The sequence below is a fragment of the Ursus maritimus genome, unplaced genomic scaffold (genome assembly GCF_017311325.1).
Source record: "Ursus maritimus isolate PB19 unplaced genomic scaffold, ASM1731132v1 scaffold_8, whole genome shotgun sequence".
In the NCBI taxonomy this organism is placed as follows: domain Eukaryota; kingdom Metazoa; phylum Chordata; class Mammalia; order Carnivora; family Ursidae; genus Ursus; species Ursus maritimus.
The window spans coordinates 12289833-12306217 of NW_024426996.1; the positions used below are offsets into that span (position 1 = coordinate 12289833).

Here is a 16385-nt window from a genome sequence, read left to right on the forward strand (position 1 = left end):
GGGGAACTGTTATATTATTAGGTAAAACTGTAGTGTGACAAGCAGGGAAGATTTTCGTTTAAACAGACTTGACTCCTGATTTAGAAGCTGACTAAGCCCTGGAAGGCGGACTGTGAGAAAGTCTTGATATCGGTGCTGCTGAAATTGCTGCCGGCCTCAACCTCATAGTGGTTTTACGAACATAGGGGGCAGGCAAGAGGGGCGAAGTCCCAAGGGTGTTCATCAGATGGTGTTCTATAATTTCACCATTCCACTTTAGGTTGACTCCTTTGTTATGCTTTCAAAGGAATTCAGGCTTTGGAGGAAATAGAAAACGAGAGGAAGTGTATAAATACTTAATAAAGGGGCCATAAATTAGGTGTTGAGATGAAACATAGAACTCGAAGCATTCTCCATCTTGAGGAAGTCGGGAAGAAAGGCGGCTTAGAAATAGTTGTGTAGGAGCACCTGGATGGCTCAGTCAGTTAAGCACCTGCCTTCAGCTCATGTCACGATCTCAGGGTCTGGAATCGAGCCCTGCGTAGGGCTCCCTGCTCATTGGGGAGCCTGCTTCTCCTTCTACCCTTCCCCCTGCTTAGGCTCTCTCTCTCTCTCAAATAAATAAAATCTTTTTTTTTTAAACACATTTAAAAAAAGAAAGAAATAGTTGTGTAGAACCAGTGTTGCTTCCTTGTTCTCTGTCCCCTCTGGTTCCTGCTGCTTTCTGCCTATTCTGAGCAGTTTTAGAAAGTCACTTCTGTCTGCAGGTCTGGAGGGAGTGGATGAGGAGGGAACAGATTTGGGCTGGGGAAAGCAGGGAATGGGTAGAATTGGTAGCAGGAAGGCAGTCAGTGGCATTGTACTAATATTTTGGGTAAATGAAAAGACGCTGAAGGAGGGCGAGGGCCAGGGTAGTAGGGGGAGTAGAGATGGTTTTTAAAGGTCACTTTGAAAAGGTCTATCATGGACAGCTTTAAAATGGAGGAGGGAGGAAAAACACTGTTCAAGAGTAAACACCCAGGGCCTCTGGAATCCCCTTCAGGTGTTTGGTTCTCGGTCTCTGATGCTGTGTCTACTCTGACTTTCTTTCTTTGTGCTTCTTTTCCACAGCACGCATGTATCCCAAGTCAGCAATGTTTCGACAACTGGAGAGTAAGTTATTTGGGTTTCCCTTTCCCATTTATCGAACAGAAAAAAGCTACTGTAATGGTGTATTGCATTGGAAGATTAATACAGTAAGCAACCTATGATGATTTTTAAAACCACTGAGAGAAGAGGGCTAAATAAGAAGTGTTCCTGTTTGAGCTTCTGTGTGGGCGTGTGACTAGAGACAGCTCAACCGTTTGAACACGCGAGATTTTTGTTTCAGTCAAAATAATGTCAGAGTCTATTAATGTTTGTAAAATATGTGTTTTGGGAGGGATCTTGCAGTGGGGGATGCCATTAAAGGTTAAAGTAGTAACAGTGTCTTTACTTCTTCCTTCCTTATTTTTAATCAGCCTACATTTATTGAGAACCGGCAATATGCCAAGCGTAGTGTTAGGTGTGTCATGTCAAATAAGCCTCGGGCTCTGCCTTCAGGGACTTTACAGTCTGAGAGGGACGCAGAACCAAAAGCAAATTAGTGATGGCAACAAGTCCTTTTTCGACAGGGCAGTGACAGTGCTCTGTTGATGAGGCCTGTCATGTCTCTTTCCTCCTAAGGCTGCCAACTGCACGAGGACTAAGATCTAAGCTCCAGCTACCTGCCCTTGCCTCCCTCTCTGACCACATTGCTCATGATGTTTCAACCACATGACATTCTGTTTCTGGAATAGGCCAAGCTTGTATTTGCCCCAGAGCCCTTGCACTGTCTGTTTTTCAGCCTGGCCATTCATTTTCTTATCATTCACTTTTTTGTTCAAATGTCCTCTCCTCCAAGAAGCCATCCCTGACTATCCACAACCCTTCCGCAATCCTGTATTCCATTTTGGAGAGTATTTATCATTGTCTGAAATTTCATGATTTGTTTATTACCTGTCTTTCCTCATAGCAATGTAAGCTCCATAAACACGGACCTTGTTTGTCATTTCATGGCTGTATCCCTAACACCTAGGAAAGTGCCTGGTGTATATTAGGCCCTAAATAAATATTTGTGAATAGTTTCTTGGTCAAAGATTTTCCGTCACACGCACCTCTCTTCTTTCCTTGCTGAGATATGAATGGGCCTTTTTGCACATCTTCCATCAACAACGATCAGGAGGAAGAGGAGAAAAGATGTGATAGGGAAGAAGAAAGAATAATTTAAAGAAGCGCTAATTAGGATGAATTTGGATCTAATAGGATGAATTGGGGTGTTTTTTCTTCTTTGTTAGGTGAGGAAGCAGTGAGAGAGCAGGACTGACCTCTCTTAGCTTTATGAATTTTAAAGAGATTCCAGAATTATACCGAGACTGATATGTTCCTGCTTGTGTGTTTCCTGATAACGTTTACCTCTTATAGGTCTTGTATAGTTTGGAAAAGGTGTGGGTTTAGTTTGTATGTATATGTTAATTCACTCACATTCCTACAGACTGCTGATAGGTAATCTTGAGTCATTGGGATGTGGAGTTCTAAATATAAAAACTCCTTTTTTTGAAAGATTCATTCATTCATTCATTCATTCATTCATTCATTCATTCATTCATGGGGGCGGCAGAGGGATAGGGAGAGTCTTAAGCAGACCCTGTGCTGAGCACAGAGCCTGAGTTAGACCTCGATCTCATGACCCCAAGATCACAACGTGAGCCAGAACCAAGAGTTGGACGCTCAACCGACCTCACCCCCCAGGCTCCCCGAAATGTAAAGGTTCTAATGCCCAAGTTAGACTATACCTGTTCATTGTCTTCAGATAGTTTTAATGAGATTACCATGTGTCTCTTATAAAACTACATTTGGAAAATCTAAAGTTCTTAAATTTTTCAAAACCCATCTTAGTGTATTTCTTTTCTGAACAGTTTAAAAATAAATGTGTGATTCTTTTTAAAATTTTTGATACCTTTTTGACGTATAATTAATATACAAAGAACTATACATAATGTGTACAGTTTGATGAGTTTGGGTGTGATTCTTTTTTCAAATGCAGGAAAACATGGTTCGAGACGTTTATGTTTAGAATTTTCCATGCCATCTTATTCAGAATTAAATAATGTGGTGACCAAAGAAGGCTTAGACACATTAAAAGATTATATGGCTTTAAAAAGGATACCTTATCTATCTTATCATGCACTCTTTTCAGCCCCTGTGCCTAAGTATTTCCTCAGGCTGAATGAAGTAAATCTGTCCCGCCATCTTCAGTAACACACATTGGGATGTTTGCGTGAACGCAGCTCCAATGATACACATCACAGTTTCAGTGCAGACAGGATCAGAAAGATTTTGCTGTTCTCAGTAGTAATTGTTCTGGTGAGGCGTTCCTTTTTAATAGCATTATTCCCTGCATAATTTGATCTTAAAGGGATTCTAAATAGATAGCAGGCGTCATAAGATCATTTGTGCCGTTTGCTTTGTAAACCATACCGTCTTCCTCTGCAGAGCTGGTATGAAACCTGAAGGAACTCGCCTTTGTAAGAATAGGTCTATTATTATTCTGTGAGGAAAAAAACATTTCCTCGTTCTGCCTTATATTAAATGACCCTTATTTCCTGAATGCCTCTGATAATTGTTGCTGGGCTTGCTGTGACATTTCAGTCATCCAGGACCTACAGAGATGAGAAACACAGTGATCAAATTGGTAGAATTTGTCAGGTTTGGTTTTATTTTTAACACACGATGCAGATATTTCGAGATGCCTCATATGCTGCCTTTGCTCATGAAGCTGTGGTAGATCTACCATTGGAAATGCTGATATTTCCAAAATGATGGATATAAATTTTTAAAGGCAATCATTGAAAAATTTGATTGCCTGATGGACTCTGTGTTCTGCTTTTATTAGACTCTTAGAAAGAACCATCCGGTCAGCAGTAGAACAGCATCTTTTTGATGTTAACGGCTCTGGAGGCCAAAGTTCAGAGGACTCTGAATCTGGAACATCATCAGCATCTTCGGCCACATCTGCCAGACAGCGCCGCCGCCAGTCCAAAGAGCAGGACGAAGCTCGACGTGGCAGAGACGTGTGAGTTGGCGTTGCTCTTACTTGCGTGTTCTCCTCTCCTTTTAAAAACATACAGCTGAATTAGTCACTGTGTTGTAGCCATTCCCATTTCAGTATTCAGTTTAAAACGTCAAAAATTTCTTTTTTATTTATTACGTTTATTCTAAACCTAGCTAACATTTGGAAATTTGTAGGTGACTAAATGAATAGGTCAGTTTTGTCTGGATGTTTTATGTTGTCTAGATGTATATCGTAGGAAGCCACCTCTGATTTAATGCCTTTCCTCATGAGTATCTTCTTTAGAGGGATGCTGAACCACTGGAGGAGAAAATTGCCATATGTCTGTCCAGAGGTGTTCTGTTTTTTGTTTTTAAGATTTATTTATTTATTTGAGAGAGGGAGAGCATGCGTGTGCGCGCATTGGGGGTAGGGTGGGCAGTAGAGGGAGAGAGAATCCCAAGCAGACTCTATGCTGAGCAGAGATCCCGACCTGAGCAGAAACCAAGAGTCGGGCACCCAACCAGCTCTCCACCCAGGCACCGCAGATGTGGTTTTTTCTTATTAGACAACATTCATTTGGTTGTTAGACTAACTTATGAAACCAACAGATTTCCCTACTACATTGGCCTGATGCAATGCTAGAATATCACCGTAATACTTTAACAGTTGACTGCATTTTAGTTTCAGAAGGGTTGAGTTTAAGTCTCATCAGAAGAGGAAATGCTTAAGTTCTTTATTATCATAATGACTAATTTTAAGCTTTCCCACAGCATGAATTTCAAGACTAGTATCGTAAGGAACTTTATTCTCCATTAGAGGATTTGATAAAATACAGATAAACAATTATCATCTATATTTTTCAGTAATGATCATTTAAATGTCAAGGAAAATAAAGTTATATTCATTTTTTTTCCTGAAAGTTTTATTTTTATCTACTATAGCATTTGGTCTCTATAAAGTGATTGTTTTGAACTCCTTATTAAATGTCAAAGACTCGGGGCGCCTGGGTGGCTCAGTCATTAGGCGTCTGCCTTCGGCTCAGGGCATGGTCCCGGCGTTCTGGGATCGAGCCCCACATCGGGCTCCTCCACTGGGAACCTGCTTCTTCCTCCCCCACTCCCCCTGCTTGTGTGCTCTCTCTCTGTCAAATAGATAAATAAAATCTTTAAAAATAAATAAAAATAAATAAATGTCAAAGACTAAATCAGACCTTAGTCCCCCTCATTCCTTTTCACCTGGATTCATAACGCACATCAAAATTTTAGGGGAAAAAAAGGAAACTTCTTTTTGCTTACACAAAAGGTAAATAGTATAAATAAATACCATGCTGCATATCATGAAGATGTTTAAGAGCCATACTAGCAAATGTGATTTTAGAAATAAAACAGTGGTATAGACTATTGACTTTTTAAGTGATATAAGCAGAACTTAAAAAAAAAATTGTCTTGGGGGCTGGTGGATAGGAGGGAGTGCTGTAATATTACCTTTAGAAAACAGAAAAATTATAATATAGGAGGTATTTACATTTAAAATTAGCTCCTGACTAAGCTTTACAGAAAATGTTCAGGAGTATAATCAGCTTGGGTACTGCGTATATTGTGTTACACAGCAAGTACAAATTATTTAATACTGTTCTTATCCTCTGCCTCATTTTTTGCCAAATAGTATGTAGCAACACATTGCATTTTTAAAATATCCTTGGTGTGTCACGACATTATGCTTTCCACCCTCCTTGTTTGGACAGAGGGATAGCAAGCAGAGGTTGGAAGTGGTAGTAAGCACAAGGGAAATAACAGAGCAGACGGTGATAGTGTTGATGGTGGGTGCATGGCGTCAGGCAGGGGACAGCACAGTGGGATAAGATCCAAAGGAACAGGCGATAGAAAAGTATGAAACATGCCAACTAATGTACAACCTGTGAAACTCTAGCCTTCCCCTTAATTTTTCTTCTCTGGTATTTCCTTCACTGCTCATGCTGGTCACTCATTGTGGTCGGACTAGAGTTGGACACTGAGTGAGTAAATCTCAGGCTACAAACTGTGTGTCCATGGTAACTTAGAGACAGTCTCACGTTACTCTTTCTCCTTGGTGTGTGGTCTGGGCACGAGGTCCCCTTCCTGTGCCCGCTGTTGGCCTCAGCCTCCTAGGCATATGGCCTCTTCCTAACCTGACATGCTGGGTAATTAACATGTCTTGATAGTCCTTTGTCTTCAACTCCCAGTCCATGCTGCACTGCCTCTCTGAGCTTACCTGGTGTGTGGAGGAGCAAGGCCTTTCTCCCTCAGGGCCCCAGAGCTACTAGTTTTGTCCCCATGAAGGTCCTCTCCAGTATGTCCCCAGGAGATAGCTGACAAATCACGGAGTGTGCAGAGGTTGAGAATCATTTTCATAACCTGCAGTGAGTATGTTTTTCTTAGTATATACCTATGCATAATTGATTTATCAAAGATTTTCATCAGGCTTTGCTTAAAAAATAAAGGTTAAGCTAGACTTTATTCTGTAGAGTTTAAAAATTAGAAATTCATTGTATTTTTGTCTATTATTTTGCCTCCTAACAACTGAAAGCTGCAACCAAGTAAAAAATTATATCCTTGAAGCCAATGGTAGCCATATTTCAGGATGAGATTAGTGTCAGTAAAGTCTGTACTAAAGTCATTATGGCAGATTTTTGAAATAAATACAGAAGATAGACTAAGACTATAAATATTTCATTTTAGCGTAAATGATTTCTTATTTTGTCTAAATTTATAAGGAAACTTTATCAGGCTTATGTTATTATTTGCTACCATAAAAATATCAAAGTTTAAGGAATATATTCGTTATGTGAAGGGGTTCAGTTTAATTCATTTATTAAAAAAACCTGCCAGGTGCACGGAAATGATGACTCTTGGTGATGGGTATATGGAAGTTCATTGTGATAGTGTCTCCTTTATATGTGTGAAAATTTTATAATAAATATTTTCTTAAAAGCAAAGGGTAATTTAGGTGAAAGTGATTTCAGCTGTCCAAAACACAATAAACTGGAAATGTGTACATATTTGTTATATAAATACTATATTAAATTCCTACTGCAAAGTAAACAAAAAAAAGACAAACAAAAAAACCAATGCTGTATTAGGAGAATGATAAATAATTGAGTATTGCCAGAACATTAAGGTGTCTGTAGGGGTGAGGAAGAAACTCTACATAAAGTGAGAGGCCCCAGAGATCTGAGTTCATGTCAGATTTCAGTGATGTCAAGTCTGTTTGAAACCTGTCGGAATGTTGCGGGCAGAAATTATATACCAGTGCTCCTCACAGTCACATATGTACCATGGCTGAAAGGTGTTGACTCGTGCAAAAGCAGAGAATTTTTTTTTTTTTTAAGAGAACAGGATTGCCACATGAGCACGCTGAACAGATTTCCATTATTTATTTTGACAGCATTTATTCCAGTCATTCATTCACTATTCAAAAAGATTATAAAATAAACTTTGTCTTTTAATTTCTAAAACTTTTTAGCTTTTGTATTAGTCTACTAGGGCTGCCATAAAAAATACCACAGTCTGGGTGGCTTAAACAACAGGAATTTATTTCCTCATAGCTCTGGAGGCTGGAAGTCCAAGATCAAGGTACGGACAGGATTGGTGTCTGCTGAGACCTCTTTCTTGGACTTGCAGATGGTACCTTCTCACCACGTCCTCCCATGGCTTTTCCTCTTGAGTGCTTGCTCTCCTGGTGTCTCCTCCTCTTCTTCTTCTTCTTCTTTTTTTTTTTTTAAGATTTTATTTATTTATTTGTCAGAGAGAGAAAGAGGGGGAGCTGCAGGCAGAAAGAGAGGGAGACCCCCCTTCACAAGGAGCCCAATGCAGAACTTGAACCCAGGACCCTGGGATCATGACCTGAGCCAAAGGCAGCCAACCGACTAAGCTACTGAGGCATCCCTCCTCCCCTTCTTATTAGAACACCAGTTCTGTTGGATTAGAGTGCCCACCCTTATGGCCTCATTGAGCCTTAATTACCCTGTCTCCAAAAACAGTCACATTAACAGATGGTGAGGCCTTCAACATAGGAATTTGGGGGGAAACACAATTCTGTCATAACAGCTTTCAAACATAAAACCCCTCCACGAAAGAGATTATAATAGGATGTATACCCCAGGAGTTAAGGAAGTATGAAGAGTGATAGACAGAATTTATATAGTAAAGCAATTAATTTTGAAGTCGAGACCAGACTCATCCAACCATCCATAGAAAGGCACCACCCTCAGTGTGTGGAGGGGAGATTGAAGAGCGTCTGCACGAGGACATGTGCCGGCATGTGAGTCCCTGTCCGCTGCTCCTCTGCATTCTGTGATTTTAGATGTAGGATATTTCTAGTATTTGTTGCATAAATCTTTTCTGTAATTTTGCTAAGTATATATTTTTACATTAAAAGTTGTATAAAATAAGATTAAATTAAATATGGAGTGCTAAAAATCACCAAAGATAGTATAACTTTGAAAATATTAGGATAATATTTAGTTCATAATTTTTTTTAAGATTTTATTTATTTATTTGACAGAGAAAGACAGCCAGCAAGAGAGGGAACACAAGCTGGGGGAGTGGGAGAGGAAGAAGCAGGCTCCCAGTGGAGAAGCCTGATGCGGGGCTCGATCCCAGAGCACCGGGATCACACCCTGAGCCGAAGGCAGACGCTTAACGACTGCGCCACCCAGGCGCCCCTAGTTCATAATTTTGCCTCTATGTTAAGCCCGTCTAAGACAGGATGTGAATTTAGAAGGCAGAATAAATATTTAACATTATCTTTCATTTTTGGGTATGATTGAACTGATGGTAAAATGTGATCATCTGCTTTGCTCTTTAGAGCTCATTTATTTCAAAATATAGTCGTAAGTGTTTAGGGACTTACCTTAAACTCAGTCATACCATAAGGGAGAGATCTCATTCATTTGTACCTTGGCACGCCCTGACACTACCCTGATGGCTTAATTTGTCCTGTGATGTAGTAAAAAAACAAACGCTAAGTAATTTAATTTTATGAAAACTCCTTAAGGAAATGTTTAAAATATTCAGAACAATTTCAAGAATATTAAATGAATTAAATTCTGTAGTTAAAACATTCATACCTACTTCTAAAACTAAGCCATGAACAGGGCGCCTGGGTGGCTCAGTCGGTGAAGCGTCTGCCTTCAGCTCAGGTCATGATCCCAGGGTCCTTGGGGTCGAGTCCCACATTGGGCTCCCTGCTCAGCAGAGAGCCTGCTTCTCCCTCTGCCTGCTGCTCCCTGTGCTTGCTCGCTCTACCCCAACCCCCTCTCTCTGTGTCAAATAAATAAATAAAATCTTAAAAAAAAAAAAAGACTAAGTCATGAAGGACCTCCAGTTATAAGTTTACATCCTGAAACTCCTTGTACTGGGAAGTAACAAATCCATACTTCAGTTAAAATGCTTTGTATTCCACAGTTCTTATCAACTTACACTATTTCTACCAAGATTATCAAATGCAGTCAGAGTTTGTTATTAATGCTTTTCTACTGTGCTAAAATGTCTTTATCACTTGGGAAAATCAGTTTGTCCCATTCTAGAGAAAAAGATTCCATATTTCCTTTTCAGATTTTCCTCCACACATTTTATTATAAAATGTGTTTGTAGCAGGGGCACCTGGGTGGCTCAGTCAGTTAAGCGTCCAACTCTTGATTTCGGCCCAGGTCATGATCTGGTTGAGATCGCAGGGAGTCCGCTTGAGATTCTCTCTCTCCCTCTGCCCCCTGCCCCCAGGCACGTGCGTGCGCGCATGCGCGCGCGCACACACACACACACACACACACACACTCTCTCTCTCTGTCTCAAATAAATTTTTATTTATTTTTTTTTTAAGATTTTATTTATTTATTCGACAGAGATAGAGACAGCCAGCGAGAGAGGGAACACAAGCAGGGGCAGTGGGAGAGGAAGAAGCAGGCTCATAGCGGAGGAGCCTGATGTGGGGCTCGGTCCCAGAATGCCGGGATCACGCCCTGAGCCAAAGGTAGACGCTTAACCGCTGTGCCACCCAGGCGCCCCTCAAATAAATAAATTTTTAAAATAAAGTGTGTGTGTGTGTGTGTGTGTAATCTGTTAATAATGGGAAATTGTTTTGTAAGATTGCACTGTTTTCCCTATTTGAATACAAATTACTTTCAGTGCAACCTCAAAAGTTGTTCATTGGTAGAAACAAAGTCCTTGCCAGTTTGCCTCTAGGAATAATTTCTCTTGTAATGTGATTTATTTGGCACCAAGTGGTCTCAGGAGTAGCACTGTGCTCAGATTTTGATCAAAGAGGCAAACTGGAATTTCTGGGCACTCTCCTGATTTCCCATGTGATGCAGTGACAGTGTCATTAAAATGTTCCTTTTACCTTTTAAAATTAAGCTTTTTTTTTTAATTCAAGGGGACTTATCAACAAAGAAAATATTCCTTCTGGGTTCAACAGCCTTGAAGATTGTATTTTGAATGCTCAGGAAGTGGAAAAATTATATGAAAATTCTTCTGGTTATATTGGAGAAAGGGGCAAACCTAAACGTCAGAAATCCAATTCCAAACTTTGTGAACTCAGTGAAAATCAAGATGGTCTTGTGGTAAGTGAAAATTCTATAAAATTTTTACTTGTAGCCAATTAAGAAATATCACATTTCTCTTCCTTGCTTTGTAAAAAATAATAATTTCAATCATGAGCTTCATAGAATTATAGGATATGAGTTGTGAAGATCTCAGAGCTACTAGGTATACACACTCGTATTTCTTTTTAATATAAAAATCAAAGCTGAGAAAGATTATATTCTGCCAAAAGAAACAGAGACAGCTCGCTTTGATTTCCATGTTATTCAAATGATTTTTATCTCATTCTTTTGAGTATTTTTAAATTTTATTTTTGGAATATTGCCATTAAAGCATTTTTTATTTTCCCCCATTCTGTTCATCTCGTATATATATGATTATGTAAAAAAAAAAATTAATGAACTTAAAGCCAGGTGAAAGAAAACTACGTAGGGAAAGAGGATCAGCTATCTTAGTATACAGAAATCTCTGTGTTAAGAAATTTAGTTCAAATCTATACTCTATAAAGTATTTTCTTCCTAATTAATCAGAAACAAAAACAAAAAAGATCAACCTCTTACAGAGTTTCCTTTGTATTTGATCATTGATTTGATATATAAATTATTGGATCATTGATTTAATATATAAATTATTATAACTGGTTTCCATTGATAACTATGTTTATTCAGTTTAACTATTAGTATACATCATCCTTTTCTGTGTATGCTTCACTTTCTCTGAGAAGTGAGAACGAAAGTCTGTCTTCTTAGTCCCTTTAGTTTTAAAAAATTTAACAACAGCAAAAACTAAAGATAAAATTTATTACATAACATGAGCTGGAGTCCCCATAATAAAAATAGGTAATGTCTGTTCTTACTGTTCAGTGTGTAAATACTCTGATTTGTTTTATCTCTGACCAGCTTTTAGCTCCATGCTGGGTTTTCTATACATTTAATAAATTTATAGGCCACCTATTTTCCATTATCAATTTCTGCATGTGCTCAGAGAAGATCCCCAGTTTTGCCCTAAATAAAACATATGTAAATGCAAATCCAGGGAAACATGTTAATTTCTTTTTTTCCCTCCAGATGTCTTTTTTTTTTTTTAAGATTTTTAAGTATTATTTATTTGAAAGAGAGAGAGAGAGAGCAAGCAGGGTGAGCAGCAGGCAGAGGGAGAGGAAGAAGCAGACTCCCCGCTGAGCAAGGAGCCTGACGTGGGGCTTGATCCCAGGACTTTGGGATCATGACCTGAGCCGAAGGCAGACGCTTAACCAAGTCGCCAAGGAGCCCCTTTCCCTCCAAATATCTTGATACTCTCTTTCTAAAAGTAAAGTAACCAGCTAGAAGGGACAGAAGCAATCACCCACCTCAGGCCCATGTCTGATACACTCCAAATAAAGAATTTAAGCTTTGCAACCATTACACACATTTATGTTTTTAACATTAACTTAATTCTTATTTGGGGGAAGTAAATTTTTAAATGAAATAAATGGTGCTAATTTCAATAGCACTTTATTTGGCTCACAGTTTGCTTATCTGCCAAAGAGATTATAATGACTAAAAGTCCAACAATTGACTTCTTTGGAAAGATATTTTTCTCTATTTCAATCCCTTTTTGTATGAACTTAACCCATTAATATTTTTTTTCCACCGGGAACAGTGTCTTAAATTAGCTAGGTGGTAATAGCTAATAAAAGCGAAAAAGTACATTTATTCCTTAGAATATGTATTTGATAAAACTGTGGACATATTCTTTGTTTAAAAGTGTTTGGATGGCAGAGCCTAATGCTATCCAGTCTTTTTTATATGAAAGGATTTGCCCCCACCTTAGTTGCCAGTTTCCTCATTCCAGGATTGTGAATGTCACCTATAAACATAAATGAGCCAAGTGGACCATGTCTTTGTCGCAGTGAATAATTGAAAAACCTGCCAGCACAACTCAGAAGAAAAACTTCCTCATCTAAAGTGAGAGTGTTTTCTAAGAGCTTTTCTAACTGTCATATTCCATAAATGTTTTAATCTAATCTTCACAGGTAACCACAAAGCAAAGAGCCAGGGAACATAGCAAGTATTTAGACTCTATCTTAAAAGTTAAATTGTGCATCTTTACTTGTCCCTTATTTTTAGCCTCCTAATTTTACCATTCCCAACTCCCCCCCAATACCTTTTCCTACTCCATTTCAAGTTCTTTACACCCTGACTAAACATATATTTGTATAGCTGGGTCAGGGCGGTGGGCGGAGGGGCAATGGGAATTATACGGAATTATATGCTTTATGTGCCAGGAAATATTTCAGATCCTGAGGATAAAGCAGTGAGAAAAACGGGCAAAGGTAGCTGTCCTCATGGAGCTTATATCCTAGTAGGGGAAACAGACAATAATCAAGATAAGTAAGTAAAACACAAAATAAATTAGATAGTGATAACTCCTGGGAAGAAACATAAAGCAGGAAATGGGAATAGGAATTGTGAGGGGGCAAGGGATGCGATTTTAAATAGAGTGGTCTGGGAAGACCTTCCAAGAATTTGACATTTGAGTGTAAAGACTTAGAGAAAGTAAGGAAGCAAGCCATACTATGATAGTAGGTGCAAGGGCCCTGAGACAGTCATTTATCTGGAATTTTCAAAAAACAAAGACACTATGTGATTGGAAGAGAGTGAGCCAAGTTAAAGAGGTAGTAGGAGAGGTTGGGCAGATGAAAGAGGGCCTCATAGATCATTGTGAGGACTCTGCCTTCATTCTGGGTAAGATGAGAATCCATTTGAGGGTTCTAGGTAGAACAGTGATCTGGTTTACTGAAATTTGTTTGACAACTATGTTGAGAATAGACAGTAAGCAGGCAGGGGCAGAAACAAGGAGCCCAGTTAAGAAGCTATTGCAATAATCTAGACTTGAGATGATGATGGTTTGAACTAAGGTGATGCCAGAGCCAGCATGTATTTCCTTGCAGGCTGCACAATGCACTACTCTAGGGGGCACTGTTCACATTGACTAAACTCCTTCTGGAGTGGTACATTGCAATAGTCGTGACACAGTGAACAGATTCTGCATGTGTTTTGAAAGTAGAATTGACAGGTTTTCCTGACATCACCTGTGTGGTGTGAAAATAATTAAGGATTTTGCCCTGAGCAACTAGATTTGTGTTGCCAGTTTAACTGAGAGAAGACAGACAGAAGTTTGGGTTCAGTTTTGGATATAAGATTGAGCTGCCCATTAGATATCTAAGAGGGCATATCAAGGAAGCAAGTGGATTTCTGGGCCAAGAGTTTAGGGAAGAAATCCTGGCTGCAGATACAATGTGGGAGTCATCAACAGATAGAGGATATTTAAAGCAGTATACTGGGCAAGATGACTGAGGCAGTGAATGTGGACAGGAAAGAGAAGCCGCCTCAGGGACTATGAGCCCTGAGACACACCAACATTTAGAGGATGGGGAAATGAGACGTTACCAGGGGAGGAGATTTACGAGACTAGCAAAGTAGAAGACAGACAAGGTGAGTTTAGTGCCTTGGCAGCCAAGTGAACAGAATGTCTCAAGGAGGAGAGAAGGTCAGATGATGGATCAAGCAGAAGACTGAGAGTTTGACCATTGGGATTAGCAAGCTAGAGATCACTTAGTAAAAGCAGTTGGGGAGAAGAGATGAGAACAAAAGCCATTTTCCAGAGAAAGTGAGAAGAGAGTAACTGAACACAGTGACTAATAATTTCACACTGATTACACCAGCTCACAATATAACTGAGAAGAATATGCCGTAGACCCAAAAAAGCATCTTGGAGGTTTGGAATCTCTGAAGTGGGAACTGTCTGGGCATGTTCCCCGTTGCGCTTTCACCTCTCGAGACTGTCATGACCAGCAGAGACCAAGAGACTACAGACAATTCAGAACTTAAAAATTAGGAGTAATAAGTGACATTAGAGTGTTCTGCCTTATCTCTAATTATTGCCACAATCACAAACTTTTCTTCCCTCTTTAAACTCCTAGCTCATGCCCGTGCCCCTCAGTCGCCCTCAGAGGAGAACCTCGTCTCCTGGTTTACTTTGAAGAACTGACGCACAGCCTGTGTTTCAACAACTTCCCTCACTCCTGCTTCAAAACGTCTCTAGAACCCTACTCACTTTCTTTTCTCACCTGCTCAAATGATAGCATGGTTTTTCTAATCTCTAAGGTTAACCTCTAAAATCAAGAAGTATCTTTATAAATTCTGTCTTCTACATCCATCTCCCCACCCCACACCCATGTACATGTACAAACACATACATACACTCACTCACACACTTTTCATGGCTTCCTCTTCATTGGCTCATTTCTGTTGGCCTAGAAAAAGTCTCCATCTCTAAAAGCTTTCTCTCCTGGGCACAGTTTAACAGCTTGAATCAAAAGTCCTAAGTCAGTCATGGATTTTATCCAGTACTCGTACTTCTGCCACTCAGTTCTACTTTAAAAAAAAAGACCATGGTATTAATTTGCTCACCACGAGGCTTTCTAGAATCATAGAAAATTAGGAGCAATTTAAATGTTCCAAATTGCAAGATCAGATAAGCAACATTTGTATGTCAATTCAACAATATTAGGATTGTGAAGACCGTGTAATAAAAACCATTGACAGGTTATATTTTAAGTGCTCTGTATAAAATTATCAAGTTTAATCCTCCCAATAATCCTGAAAGTAGATTTATTATTATTATAATTCTCATTCTAAACATGAGGAGAACGAAGCAGAGGAGAGTAAACAACTTGTCTAAGGTCACACATTAGTGGTGGAGCTGGGACTCCCCTATATTCTCCCTCAAAATTAAAAGTAGGTTATGAAGCAATATACACAGCTTGTGCATTCATACATGTATACATATATGTGTATATATATTATATATGTGTATAAATTGTATATGAAATTGTTCATTCCCAGGACAACAGACTGCAAGGCAATGTGCCTAAAGTGACTGTAGGATGGTAGTAGTAGTGGTATTGGGAGCAACTGTTGCTCCGTCCTCTGTTCTTCAAATGCTCTCCATATGACACCAATTCTATAATAAGCATTACATTCATTATTTAAAAAACAAAAACGTAGTCTAGTAGCTCTCTTATTTATAAACATCCTCTATTTAGGAGCACCTGGCTGGCTCAGTCAGTTAAGTGTTCAACTCTTGATTTCAGCTCAGGTCATGATTTCAGGGTCCTGAGATTGAGCCCCACATTGGACTCCACACTCAGCAAAGAGTCTGCCTGAGATTCTTTCCCTCCCTCTGCTCCTCCCCACCCCACTACATGCTCTCACTCTCTCTCTCTCTCAAATAAATAAATCTTTTAAAAATAATAATAAACAAACAATATCTATTTAATGTCTTGTACACCCTCTGAAATCACAGGCAGGGTTCAAGGCTTAAGAGCATAGGCCTTGCAGTCAGACCTCAGTTTCCGTGTCAACCTTATCACTTAATATCTATGGTACGTAGGCATATTTTGTATCCTCAGTTACTTCATCCATAAAGTGGGAATATTAATACCTCATTGTGGTTTTTTGTGAGATTTAAAAGCAACTCGTATGCTAAAGAATAGAGAAAACTGAACACAGTTCATGCATAAGTCCCTTTCTGCCCCCTCTGTTCTGATGACCAGCCTGTTTCCTTCACTTGCCGTCAGACATTCTGAACAGTCTGCACTTACTCATCAACCCCAGTAGCCCGGGGTTGCTCACTTCTTTGCGGAAACTGCTTTCTCCATGTCACTGTTTGGA

General features: G+C 39.4%; 1 protein-coding gene across 3 annotated transcripts in view; it reads left to right on the plus strand.

The window, feature by feature from the left end:
- Positions 1-16385, plus strand: part of FAM13A (family with sequence similarity 13 member A) — a 103231-nt gene that overhangs the window by 31059 nt on the left and 55787 nt on the right. For 2 of the 3 annotated variants that reach the window (XM_008707141.2, XM_008707138.2), the window contains exons 3-5: positions 1090-1131; positions 3932-4111; positions 10502-10688. In XM_008707141.2, coding sequence (XP_008705363.1) covers positions 1090-1131; positions 3932-4111; positions 10502-10688 — 409 coding nt within the window. The remainder of the gene's footprint in view (positions 1-1089; positions 1132-3931; positions 4112-10501; positions 10689-16385) is intronic. The other variant, XM_008707139.2, reaches the window with a different exon arrangement.